General features: G+C 36.9%; 1 protein-coding gene across 1 annotated transcript in view; it reads left to right on the top strand.

The window, feature by feature from the left end:
* F10 (coagulation factor X) overlaps positions 1–10,613 on the top strand; it is a 29,533-nt gene extending 18,920 nt beyond the window's left edge. The window contains exons 7-8 of the mRNA XM_074192079.1: positions 5,502–5,619; positions 9,949–10,613. Coding sequence (XP_074048180.1) covers positions 5,502–5,619; positions 9,949–10,508 — 678 coding nt within the window. The 3' untranslated portion in view covers positions 10,509–10,613. The remainder of the gene's footprint in view (positions 1–5,501; positions 5,620–9,948) is intronic.
* The last annotated feature ends 3,774 nt before the right edge of the window (positions 10,614–14,387 follow it).

Raw genomic sequence — 14,387 nt, forward strand, 5'->3', positions numbered from 1 at the left:
TAATAACCCTTACATAATTATTAGTCTATGAGCAAATAAATACAAACATTAAAAGTATATTTCACTCTCAAAATATAGTGATAGTATCAGCATAATACCAGCAAAGAGACAAATAAATATTAGCAACACAATAACAATAAAATATAAATAAGAAAATTCATGATAATAATTGACATATTCATCAACATATGCAAATATATTCATTTACATGTAGAGCATATATTATATGCATTAGCATTAGTGTTGTCATCTGGCATATGTGTAACCAATTTTCCTGCCCCTTCCCCACTGCCTAAATATAAAAATATAAATTAACCTAGTCACAAATGAGATGGGTCTGGCTCTTTTGGAACCTGCTGACCTTTCACTATCTCTTTCTGAGCTGATGGATAGCATGTGGATAGGACATCAGTGGTCCCAAATCTGTAAACCTTCATTTCCCAAATCTGAGCTTTTAAATCTGCAATATTCCAGCTAGTTATTAGCTTTTTTAAACACTATAGATTGCCTGGGGGTCCCTCTTCAGAGACCAAAGCATCTCTCAATTTAAAGTAATGAGTGGTCACAGCATGTAGTGTTTTCTTTATTTAAATCTTCATCTTTTGACCTATTACCTTAATCAACCTCTCTATAACTGGTGAGAAATCTCTTAAAGTCCCAGTTTAACCAATTGTCTATCTCTTCTTTTGGGTTGCTCATCAAAGAATCCCTAAGGGCATTAAGAGGTTTTTTGTTTTTTATTAGTTTATTAATAATAATAATAATAATAATATCAGCTAACATTTATATAATAATATCAATAGTATTGTCAACTCTGTTCTAAGCAATAAGATAGGTGCAAGAAATACAAACAACATTGAGGTAGCCCCTGCCCTCAATCACTTTACTTCATATATATGTGTGTGTGTGTGTGTGTGTGTGTGTGTGTGTGTATACATATATATGTATATATACATATATATATACATATATATAGAGAGAGAGAGCTCTATTTTTATTTTCTCAAAAATTAACAAAAATCTATTTTTCCCCTCCCACCTCTAATTGAGGAGGAAGAAGGAAAAACAAAATCCTTGATTCAGATATGAATAGTTAAGTAAAATAAATTCTCTCATTGGTCATGTTCAAAAAATATCTCATTCTGTATTCTGAATCTATCACCTTTTTGTAAAGAAGTGGATATTGGGGCGGCTAGGTGGTACAGTGGATAAAGCCCTGGAGTCAGGAGTACCTGGGTTCAAAACCGGTCTCAGACACTTCATAATTACCTAGCTGTGTGGCCTTGGGCAAGCCACTTAACCCCATTTGCCTTGCAAAAAAACAAAACCTAAAAAAAAAAAAAAGAAGTGGATATCACAATTTGTCATTGGAACCCTGGAATGATGGATTAGCATTGCACTGATCAGAGTTCTTCCAATTTTTCTTTAGTGGCCCATAAATAAGAAACATATTCTGGAAGTCATTAAAACTGAATTTTCCTGAGTTTGGCCATCATTTCCATACTCAAACCAGTTCTCAGAATTTTTTTTTCAGCAACTGATCACAATTCAACCATTTCAATCTTAGGAATGAGGTCATTTGATCAGACTTGTCAAATGTAGCAGTGGGATTTTGAGCAAAGGAGAGTAATTAATTTAAGTATTTTTGAAGTATAGCCTATATCATACTTCTAGATCATTCTTGAACTCAAGAGCTCTGCTAGATGAGAGAGAATAAGTTGAGTATAAAGGCAGAATACCCTCTATTGAAAAAGGGGGAAATTACAGCCTTTGAGGAAAGTCAGAATCAATGTACTGAATATCCCCTATGGTAATCACTGGGCTCTTGGCTTAACCTGGTGCCCAAAATACATATTGCCCTTCATACTTGGTTATTTGATTGCTCAGTTAAGTGACAGCCTGTTTTTATATAGGTTAGAGAAATTTGCTGATTTTGTTATTTGGCTTCGTTCTCAAAGAGGACCATGACAGCAAGATGTTACCATGACTTGCAAGTAAATTGGATTTAAGTAAGGGAGGGCTGTGCAAAGTCTCCAGTCTCACTTTCTCCTTTGGAGCCAGTGGCAAGATATTGATCAGGATAAATGGACATCTCTCAGATTCCATAGTGATCATAGTGATCATAACACAACACCAAATGCACACTTAGCTTATATACACATACACACATATACACATATGCCATCTATCATATAATAGCACAGTTATATAATGTGAATGTTTGTGAAAAGATTTCATTACTACAACCTCACCAGGTAGAAAAAGTCAAAAACCTGCTTTAGCAGTTCAAAGGAGAATGAGATCACTTCTGACTGAGAATATAAGAAAAGTCTTTATAGAGAAGGTAGTAATCAAGTTGGACCTTGAAGAATGAGTAAGATTTCAATAGGCAGAACTTGGAAGGCTGGTGAAAGAGGACTGTCCAGACAGAAAGAACAAGAGCAAATTCACAAAGAGGAGATTGACTTAAATTTTCTAAAATTCACTTATTTACCAATTTTTGATATTTATTGTTATTTTTACTATTCTGTGATTTTTCATGATAGACTGTGTTAGTTTTAGGAAACAATGGTATTTAGGAAGATGCTATTAATTGTGTTCATTACAGAAGGCAAGTAGAGAATGAACAGTTTAAAATGGAAAGGGAAGGACAAAAAGGACATGGTAGAAACTTTTACTAATGGTACTAACAGTTGATTAATCACATAGGGTTCAGTGATGACAGACTTATAATTTTCATTAGAAAACAATGCTCAACAGATAGAAATTTTGTCAGTTTAAGGTTTTGAAAAATGTCATTACTTACATTTTCAGGAGAAAAAGTATTTTCAAATACTTGGAAAGATGGTCATTATAAGAACAAATTATGAGTTGAGACTATTTTTTAAGTTCTATGCTTGACTATGCTTATTTGTTACAAGACTTTTTCCCTCTCAATTTTCTTTTTTTTTTCTTTAGCCGCTCCTTTTCCTCTCAATTTTCAAATGGGCAGAAAAGGTTTCCCCACCCCACCCCAGGGGAAGAGAGAGAGAGAGAATGGGTAAATAAAAAAAAAATCTTTACATATTTTTTAAAAATTGACAAAAGTGGGGGCAGCTAGGTGGCACAGTGGACAGAGCACCGGCCCTGGAGTCAGGTAGTACCTGAGTTCAAATCCAGCCTCAGACATTTAATGATGACCTAATTGTGTGGCCTTGGGCAAGCCACTTAACCCCATTGCCTTGCAAAAAAAAAAATCACAAAAAAAGATTAACAAAAGTGAACAGAAGGAAATTCAGAAGGAAGTTCAAACAGGACAGTTTTGAAAGTAGCATATAGGATGTGCTATACTATTTAAAAAAACAGATTCAATTTAACTCAAAATTCTTTTTTTTTTGAGTGGTAACTGTGTATAGGATACTTTTCCTTTAATTTTATTTTTTTGTTTTCTGGTGTTGGGTTTAGAATTTTAAAATTAAATGTTAAAAAGTTGTTAGCTAGACTCTAGTAATTAAAGACTTTAATAGTTTGTATTTTCAGAGTATTTTATAATCATTGATTCACATAGAATTAACACAAATTCATGAAAATAGTTGAAGTATTCAAGTATTTATTGGTAAATGGCTAAAATAGTAGGAAAAAAAGATTACTAGTCCTGTCTCCACAGTTTACCAGCTATGTGCCATAAGACAAGGCACTTAAAACTCTTTTTACCTTAGTTTCCATATGCTAGGGCTGGGTGGGGGGAGGGGGGGCATAATTCTTGCCTTACCTGTTTCTCAAGGTACTTGTGATGGTTTTATAAATTGTAAAGCCCTATGGAAATATGAGCTATTTGCCTTTTGATAAAAAAAGTATGATTTAAAACTCTTAGTTCTGAGGTTTTGGCAAAACTATAAGATAATGAATTGAAGTTTATCTTTAGTGCCTCTGCCTCCCCTTTTTTTTAGCATCTTTTCCCCAAGGCAAGCCCTCATGCTATTCCTATAAAGAGAAAAACAGATAAAAGAAGAAAATATTCTGTTTCATTAATTGTGAACAATCTAATGTTACCCCTTCCAGAATATTTGCCTTTTAAAGACAGATAGCAGGAAGGGAAATACAAAGAGATTAATCTTTTATAGTTGAACTTTAGACCCTGTGACTTGAGAGGCCTAAATATTTCAGAGCATTGCAACCTCTCTAATGCCCTAAAATTACACTACATAGATTAAAAACTTCCTCTACCTCCTCAAAAATCATGAAATCTGCCTAGTTCATGATTCGGAGAACATATTAAAGAAGTGGTGTGGGGGGCAGGCAGCTAGATGGTGTGTGGCCTTGAGCGAGTCACTTTATCCCTCCCTTGCCTTGCAAAAAAAAAAAAAGGAAAGAAGAAGTAGGGGGAAAGTTCCTATTCTTCCCACAACATTTTCTAAAGATAGGCTTCACTCAGGAAGATTTGGGGTAAAGCATTCAGATCAGTACAATTAACTAACAAATCACTTTGAGTTTTGCCATTAGGAAATAGCTTGATGAAAGTGGCATTTTAGGGAGAATTGTCAATTTAATGGATTAGAAAAGGAAGGTGACAGGAGTCAGGGAGGCTCATGAGGAAGCTATGGCAAAAGTCTAGAAGTGAGGTGAGGAGTCTCAGATTGTACAGTTAGATTAGAATCACAGGAGGCCAGAATAATAGGATCCTCAAAGGTCACCTACAACAGCTGATAACTGAATGGGATACTCCTGCTTATCCTCAGTCCTTGAGCCACTTTATCATAAATTCCCACCAAAAGGAATGGATAGATTTCAGCTCAATCAATAGACCCTCAGTTCACCTGCTGCCCATACCTTGTTCCAAACTATCTGTGATTTCTTTTTTAATTTAAAAAATTCTGTATGGAAAATACAATCCCTCTACCCCATATGATTTCATAAATTTTGATACAGACTTGTTTCAAATTATCTATAATTCTGTAACTGAAAACAATTTTAATTCAAAAAATCCTCCATGACTTGTTTAGTGTGGGGACTACAACGCCTTCAACTCATATGACTTTATAAATACAAGTCAATCAATCAATAAGCTTTTATTAAGTATGTGCCAGGCTTGTGATAAGAACTGGTGTGCTAATCACATAGAGACAGACAAAGTCAGGGCTGCTTCTTTTTTTTTTCTTCATGAGGAATGAGGATTTTTGCGTTCAGCAACCTTCTCTTTGATCAATCAAGCATACACATATTATTACGTTTTTACTATTCTATATTTGTTTGGTGCTAGGTTTCAGGGATACAAAGATAAACATGAAATGGTCCTTGCTCTCAAGAAGTGTATATTCTATTCTGATTTTTAGATAAAATTTTATTGATACCTTTTGTTTTTCATCACAGTAATCTTTGGATATATCCCCCTAATGAGTGTTTTCCCCCTTACCAATTAAAACAGTTAAATAAAACCAAGTCACTCAGGGATCTTATCTGACAACATTTGCAACCACCCTTTCATGCCCTTTATTTTGAAGTTAATGATTTTCTCCTTTATAGGCTCTTCTCATAGATGAGAACAAAGAAGGATTCTGTGGAGGCACAATATTGAATGAGTACTATGTTCTTTCTGCTGCTCACTGTATGTCGTCATCGAAGAGATTCCAAGTGTTGGTAGGTAAGTGACTACATTTCGTGGGTCACCTCAATGACTGAAGAGATTATGAGCAATGACTATGAATCATTCATGGTAAATGGCTTTACAATCCAATCCAACAAGTTCGTAATAAATGCCCATTATGTGCAAGATATTATACTCTTAAGGAGCTTATATTCTACAAAAGATTTGTGGAAAGAGAAGGGGGGGTGTAAAAGAAAGTAGGAATTACTTTCTACATCTAACTGGTAAATCTTTTTCCTGAATATTATTTTCCTTGTTGGCTTTCATATCTGTATGGTTCTTAAGTACCATCTTTATATATGAAAAATAATCAAATATATGTTAGTGTGAGAGACTGTACAGCATGGTGGATAGAAGATTGACCTTTGACTCATGTGACATGTCACTAAACCTCTCATTGCTCCAGGCTATATATTACATAGAATTGGCTGATCTGTATGAGATAAAAAATTTTATATCAAATGTTCCCCACACTATCAATGAAAAAAGTGTATCTATGTCCATATGCATGTTTCTATATACACTTGCATGTATACATGCACTGAGACAGCTAGGTGGGTGCAGTGGTTAGAACACCAGTCCTGGAGTCAGGAGGACCTCAGTTCAAATCCAGCCTCAGACACTTGACACTTTCTAGTTGTGGGATCTTAGGCAAGCCATTGAACTATGAATGCCTCGCATCCAGTTCCATCTTGTCATCCTTATTCATATTTGGCCTCTAGGTCTAGATGGCCTGCTTGTCCTGCCATCACTTCTGTTTTTATAGTCTTCTTGGAGAATGAAGGACAAGCAACAGATCAGAGCTCTTTAATGTGATTGTTTAAAAACAAAACTACAATTCAGAAATAGCTTCATATAGCTAAACTGAAGCTGGAATCTGAATGTTCAACCACCAAAACCATTTTAAATGTGGTCCATATGCTAGCTCACTTGAACTTTCTCTGTCTCTAACTCTGTTTCTCTCTGGCTCTACCTCTTTTTGCCTTTAACTCTTTCTGTAACTATCTGTCATTCTATGTCAATCCTTTGCCCCTCTCCTCTTTTCCCTTTCTCTCCCCTCCCTTCTCTCTCTCTCTCTCTCTCTCTCTCTCTCTCTCTCTCTCTCTCTCTCTCTCTCTGTCTCTTTGAGAGTGTCTCTTTCTCTTCTGCTCTTCTGTCTCTGTCTCTGTCTCTCTGTATCTCTGTCTCTGTCTCTGTCTCTGTCTCTGTCTCTGTCTCTCTCACATAAGCATTCATTTCACAAGTGGGTATCCAAATTTAAAGCTAACTCCAAAGCAACTCACTTTCTTTCACTTATAACATCGCATATATATATATATATATATATATATATATATATATATATATATAAAGTGTTTCATGGATTACAAGAGGCAATGTTTCATAGGACCATTCTCAGAGTCAGGATGATGAGATTGTCTCACTTTGACACCTTTGACAGCTAAGTGACCCTGGAGAAGTTGTTTAAACTCCCAGTGGCCCCAGGCACCTGTCTAGGACTAGAAAAGACAGACAACTTCCCCATTCTGGGATTTCTCCATATGGATGAAATCATGGGTCTAGATTAAAGGAAGTGAGTGGGGATGGGGTGGAGGGAACATCATCAAATATTTTCCTAATAATCCTGTGAATTATGCAATTGATACATAATCACACTTTACAGATGAGGAAATGGGAATTTAGGGACTTGCTTATAGTGGCACAGCTAAAATTGGAATCCATGCTTAAAACTCAGATCATCTGACTCTGAGTCTACTGTTCATCTACTTGTTTTTTAAAATATTATTCTCTTCTACTGTTTTGATCAATTAGCAAGTTTTTATTAAATATCTACTATGCATCTAGCTCTAAGACAATATGACTACCCCCTATTTGTTTTCTGGGGAAAGGGAAGTTAAATGAGCAGTATTAAGGGATGGAGAAGGAGGTGAATAATTTGCCAACCACACAAGTCAACTTAAGTCATCAACAATTGGCAGAGGTTTGAGATTCATCTTTTGTTTCTAATTGGTTTTTTGTGTGTTTTATTTTATTTGTTTGTTTTGTTTTGGGGTTTTTTGAGATTGGGTTCCCATCTCAGGCTACATGTGCAACAGGCATCTGGTTCAGTTCTAACATTGGTGGCATGGAAGCCTTGGCCTGCTCCATTTTTCTGACCTGGGACAGTTTGTTCCTCCAAGACTGTGAGCCTCTTGAGAACAGGAACTTTCTTTTGTATTTTGTTGTATGTCCAATCCTTAGCACAATGTCTGGGAAAGAGTGGGCAATTAATAAATGTTGACTGACTGCCTAGTGACCCTCCACTCTTCAAGATTCATCATATCAGAGCTGAGTTCAATGTGTACTCCTTTTGGGGCTCAGAACACCCAAACTCATCACTAATCTTAGCCTCCTCAGGAGCAAGTATCATAGAAATAGGTCACCATATCTGGCTGGCTGGTTGCTAATTGTTTAGTTAAAATTTTCTTCTTCTATAGCACCAAGTAGCTTGATATCTCTGTAAATGATAATATAAATAATAGCACTTTTACATAACACAATTTATATAGCGCTTTTACTAAAATATTTCTTTTTTAAAGTACCAAATAGGTACTATATAAATGTGTATTTCCTTCCTATACCTTCCCACTTTAAAGTTTAAAAAGCACTTTACATGATATCTCATTTGATCCTCATAACCATCTTGTGAGGTAGGTGCTATTATTACCTTCATTTTATAGATGACGAACTGACACTCAAGTCAAGAAGACCCACTTCAGGGCAGTTAGGTGGCACAGTGGATAGAGTACTGGCCTTGAAGCCAGGAGGACCTGAGATCAAATCTGACCTCAGACACTTAAAAATTACTTAGCTGTGTGACCATGGGCAACACTTAACCCCATTGCCTTGCAAAAAAAAAAAAAAAAGTTAATGTTGAAATTATTCTTATCCCCACCCCCTTGCACCCTCCCCCAAAAACCCACCTATTTAGAATCACACAGCTAATAAATATCTGAGGCAGGATTCAAACTCAGCTCTAGCCAGCCTAACTATTAGTTGACTAAGTGAATCAATAAGCTACATACCAAGGACTTATACTCAGCATTGTGGAAGAGACAAAAGAAATATAAGGTGGCATCATAGGATTTAGAACTAGAAGGAATCTTCAGAGCAGCTAGGTGTTATCATCATGCAAAGAATGCCAGACCTAAAGTCAGGAAGACTCATTTTCCTTGAGTTCAAATATGACTCCAGACACTTACTAGCCGTGTGAACCTGGACAAGTCACTTTACACCTATTTGCCTTCATTTCCTCATCTGTAAAATGAACTGGAGAAGGAACTGGCAAATCACTTCAGGATCTTTGCAAGAAAATCCCAAAAAGGATTGCAAAGAATCAGAAGTGACTGAGCAACAACATAACCTTCTCATTAAACAGATGAGGAATCTAAGTCTCAAAAAGGGGAAAAGACTTGTCATCTAGTTTGTAGGTTGCAAAGTCAGGGCTTCGCTATAATCCCTATTCTAACATAATACAAATGGACATGGGACCCTTTTAACTCTTTAGTTATGTGACCTGGAGAAAGTCCCCTAGACTCTTTGATCCTCCATTTTCCCATATATAAAATAATTTCAGGGGGCACTGACCCTGGAGTCAGGGGGGCCTGAGTTCAAATCTGGCCTCAGACACTTGATCATTGCTATCTGTGTAACCTTGAGCAAGTCACTTACCATCATTGCCTTGGAAAAAATCAAAAGAAAAAAATAAGTGCTGGACATGGAGTCAGGAAATTGGAATTTGAATCCTTTATTTAATTACTTACAAGCCTTTATATGCCTCAGTTTCCTTATCCATAACATAGGGGTAGTAACATCTTTATTATCCCCTTCATAGAATCTCTGTGAGAAAAATGCTATAAAAAACTCTACCCTTGTACTTAACTATGTTGAAACATTCCTCTACTTAATTCAGTTCTACAAATGTGTATTTAATGCCTATCATCTGTTGCAATATACCCTACAAGAAACACAAAGTTTAGCCAAGGCATAATACCTGCCCTCATGGAACTTGTAGTCTTAATTGGATCAAAAAGATAGCGTACATGAGGAGAAAGAGCACCAGCACTGGAGTAAGGAGAACCTGAATTCAAATCCAGCCTCAAACTCATAACATTTGCTAGCTGGGTGATCCTGGACAAGTCACTTAACCCCAGTTTCCATAAATAAATTAATTAAAGTTGCCCATTACTATCATTATCTTAGGGAGTAAAGTCCACATGATTACAAAAGTCTTCTAAATAAAATTACATTAATACAGACTTATAGACTCTTATCATTCCCTCATAGGAGAGCGGAACACTGAAATCGAAGATGGCAATGAAGAAGCCCATGAAGTGGAAAGGGTCCTGAAACACAAAGGATTTGTCAAAAATACCTATAACAATGACATTGCTCTCATCAAGTTAAAGACACCCATCCGGTTCCGAAGGAATGTAGCTCCTGCCTGCTTACCAGAAAAGGACTGGGCTGAAGAAGTTCTGATGAATCAGAAGACAGGCATTGTCAGTGGCTTTGGGCGCATCCATGAGAAAGGCCGTGTTTCCCCTACACTCAAGATGCTCACGGTCCCCTATGTCGATCGCAACACCTGCAAGTTGTCCACTGTCCAGCTCATCACCAACACCATGTTCTGTGCTGGCTATGACAACAAACTTGAAGATGCCTGTGAAGGAGACAGTGGTGGCCCACATGTGACCAAGTATAAGGACACTTATTTTGTCACTGGAATTGTCAGTTGGGGAGAAGGATGTGCTAGGAAGGGAAAATATGGAATCTACACAAAAGTCACTTCCTTCCTTGGATGGATAAAAAAATCCATGAGAACAACAAAAGTTGTGCAGAACTGAGTGAGGTTTTGTTTGAAGCAGTGGTCAGTTCCCTTTTTTAATTCTTCTCATCCAGCCAAGTATTCCTCTATAGGATAGTTCCCTATTAAAAGAAATTCTAATCAAGTGATCTTCTTGTAGACTTTGGGGTATATTTCATGCTCTTCCTCTGTGGTTTTAATCCATGATTAGGTTTCCAGGTCTCAAAAGGGAAGATTCAGTATAACTCCATAGCTTCTCTGAATAATATCATTATTATGATTCCACTTCAGATTCTTCTTAAATTGCTTACTTGCCTTTTGGCTTGCTGTTGACATCAGTTTTCTCTTATTCAATTTGAAGTGAGAAAATTCCTGTCTAGACAGCTCATTCTCACTTCACTCTTGCCAACTTGGATAGTTTTTTTTAGAAATCCCATCACATTTTGGAATAAATCTAAAGTATCCTAATGTTTTATAAGACATACCATTTTAAAACAAAATTAAAAGTTTTGTATTAATATGGTCTTTTTTTTTTGCTTTCTTTGCTTTCTTTGTCAATGTTTTATTTAATCAGCCAACTATGAAAGTCCCGTAGGGTAGGTCATTTTGTTTCTTGGTCATTTCAGTTGCATCTGACTTTTAGTGAAATTTTCTTGGCAGGGATACTGGAATGGTTTACCATTTCCCTCTCTAGCTCAGGAAACTAAGACAAAAAGGGCTAAGTGACTTGTTCAGGGTCACACAGTTTATAAGTGTCTGAGACTAGATTTGAAATCAGGAAGATGTCCAGCTACCTCTTAGGGTAGGTCATGGATGGGTTACATAAAGGAATTTCATTGTTATAGGCACATAAAATATAGAATTCACACTCCCATTTTCTAGTCATATTTCTGGTGGACTTAGGGGTCAGTCAGCATCAAGCCAACCAAATATACCAGAGCAGCTACAGAAATTCCTAAAGCCTCAGACTGTGCTTGGGATGTCTCAGACAAACTGTGATTAGGGGAAATCAAGTCAAGTCCACAAGCATAAGGACTGAAGATTAAAAAAAATAAAAGTATGGCAAAAGCAGTTCCTACACACTAGGATCTCACAATCCTAAAGGGAGTTGAAGGGAAACTTCCAACTGTGCCTGGTTATCCCCAGATGGGACAGTGATCCCAATCAAACTCCCCAGGGTGATTATAGCCTTAGTTGATTTCCAGCATTTTTTATCTATTCTTCCCATAAGAATAACAATTGCTTATCTCTTATAAGATTGTGGGTGATATTGATTCTGTTTGAGTAATGCAAGCAGTTCCTGATGTTGTGATTAGGCCTTAAAGACCCCAACCAGGTCCGTTTGTGCCTTTCATACCATTTCTTATATAACCCAACCAGCAATTCCTAAAAGTCACTACTTTGGGTTAGGTATGAAAGGTAGAAACAATGTCTTCAGAAGACCACCTTAACCCCATGTGTGTTACCAAAGGGAACCACATCAATATTGTGAGTTAATTTCTGAGAATTAGAACCATAGGACTCTCTGAAGGAACTGGCAGATTATCCAGCCTATATATTTGATAGATGAATACAGAATTGAAATTGCAATGGTAAGACTAGGATTTTGCCCAAGATGCTATTGTCTAGAATGGGAGTGAGCTTCCTTCCTATGGTGACAGTCATCTATCTTATTCCCACTCCCATGATCCTGTCAACATAGATTCCCTTTTCCATGTTCAAATATCCTGAGTGTCTCATACAAAATTCTCTAATGCAGGAGATCTCTTCCCGTGTATGTATTAACTTGGTGTAAAAATATTTTAACTATATTTCAATATAATTGGTTTCCTTTGTAATCCTATATATTTTATCTTAAATACTTAAAGCATTATTTTGAGAAGGGGTCTATGGCACCAAAAAAGTCAAGAACTGTGCTTTCTGGGCTAGGCTGCCCCAGTACCAAGGGCTAAACCAATAATTTAACAGTCCTCTTGTCCATATCTCTCCAATCAAGTGAATTTGTCTTTAATACAAGAATCTCTAGTAACAGATCTGGATGAAGCTACAGAATTAGTTAGCTGACATCTTGGAAAGCTCTGAATACCTAGTTCTGAAAAAACTAAGACAGAACAGTGAATATTAAAGAAAAGAGTGAGTGGAACATGCCAGTTACAGATCTTGGGTGGTTGGGTGAACTGAGTGGTTGGGTGAACTGAACAGGGTGAACTGAGGGCAGGAGGATGGGGATGGGAAGGGGTTAAGATGTTTTCATGTAGAGATAGAAAACAGAAGAGCTAGGGGAGGGATAAGCTAGGGGTCCCAGGATAGTAAGACCTGGTCTTAGACAAGAGGCTAAAAGAGAGGGAAGTATAAAGAAGATAAATGCTAATACTTATAGGCAAACTTCTACTTAACAATTTTACCCAAAGTAAGGTCTACAGTAAATTTCTAAGAATCTCAAAAAAGCTAAAGCAATGAGAAAATCACAATTCATAATGACCTGCCCCTTGTTCTTATATCCTGAGTGACCTTCCTTGCTAGACCAACCTCTAAAAAGTAGGGTGATGATGTCATAAGAATGTTCTAGTCTGGACCATAAACTTTTTAAAAGAATAGTAAGTACTATATAATGACTGAACAACAAAACTTCAAATTCTAGGGCAAATGCCAAAGACTTATCTGTTGGTATAAAAGCAGAATGAAAAACTTCAAGATTCTCAAGTTTTGACATATATATCTCCATTTTTGGTTTTAAGGAGAATAAGAATAAGATCAAAAATGTCTGATTTCACTGGGATAGAAAACTCAAAGATGAGAAAACTCCTAATCTGTCCATTCAACTTGGATTCTTAGTTATCTAAAGCACTGAAAAGTTAAGTATTTTCCCTGGGTTCATAGAGCCAAGATGTGTCGGAGACCTGATGTCAACCCAGGTCTTCCTCACTGCAAGGTCAGCTTCCTATCCCCTGCTCCAAGCTGTTTCATGAACTATATGTCACAGTTCATTTTGTCTTAAATTATTCAGCTTTTTCTCTGAGGTACCACCTCACACCTCTCAGATTGGCCAATATGACCAGGAAGGATAATGATCATTGTTGGAAGGGTTGTGGGAAATCTGGGACACTATTACACTGTTGGTGGAGCTGTGAACTCATCCAACCCTTCTGGAGAGCTATTTGGAACTATGCCCAAAGGGCAACAAAAATATGCATACCCTTTGACGCAGCAATACCACTACTGGGTCTATGCCCTGAAATGATGATGGAAAAAGGGTAAAAACATTACTTGTACAAAAATATTTATAGAAGCCTTGTTTGTGGTGGCAAAGAATTGGAAATCAAGTAAATGTCCTTCAATTGGGAAATGGCTTAGCAAACTGTGGTATATGTATGTCATGGAACACTATTGTTCTATTAGAAACCAGGAGGGATGTGAATTCAGGGAAGCCTGGAGGGATTTGCATGAACTAATGCTGAGTGAGATGAGCAGAACCAGAAAAACACTGTACACCCTAACAGCAACATGGGAGTGATGTTCAACCTTGAAGGACTCGCTCATTCCATCAGTGCAACAATCGGGAACAATTTTGGGCTGTCTGCAAAGGAGAGTGCCATCTGTATCCAGACAAGGAGCTGTGGAGTTTGAACAAAGTTCAAGGACTATTCCCTTTAATTTAGGAAAAAAACAGATATCTTATTGTCTGATCTTGTTACCTCTTAGACTTCTCTTCTTTAAGGATATGATTTCTCTCTCATCACACCCAATTTGGATCAAGGTACAACATGGAAACAAAGTAAAGACTGACAGAGTGCTTTCTGTGGGGGGGGGGGGAGGGAAGCAAGATTGGGGGGAATTGTAAAACTCAAATAATATCTTTAATAAAAATAAATTTAAAAGAAAAAAAGAAATTATTCAGCTTTTTACAGCTATTAAAAAA

Source organism: Macrotis lagotis, chromosome 6 (assembly GCF_037893015.1).
Source record: "Macrotis lagotis isolate mMagLag1 chromosome 6, bilby.v1.9.chrom.fasta, whole genome shotgun sequence".
Classification (NCBI taxonomy): domain Eukaryota; kingdom Metazoa; phylum Chordata; class Mammalia; order Peramelemorphia; family Peramelidae; genus Macrotis; species Macrotis lagotis.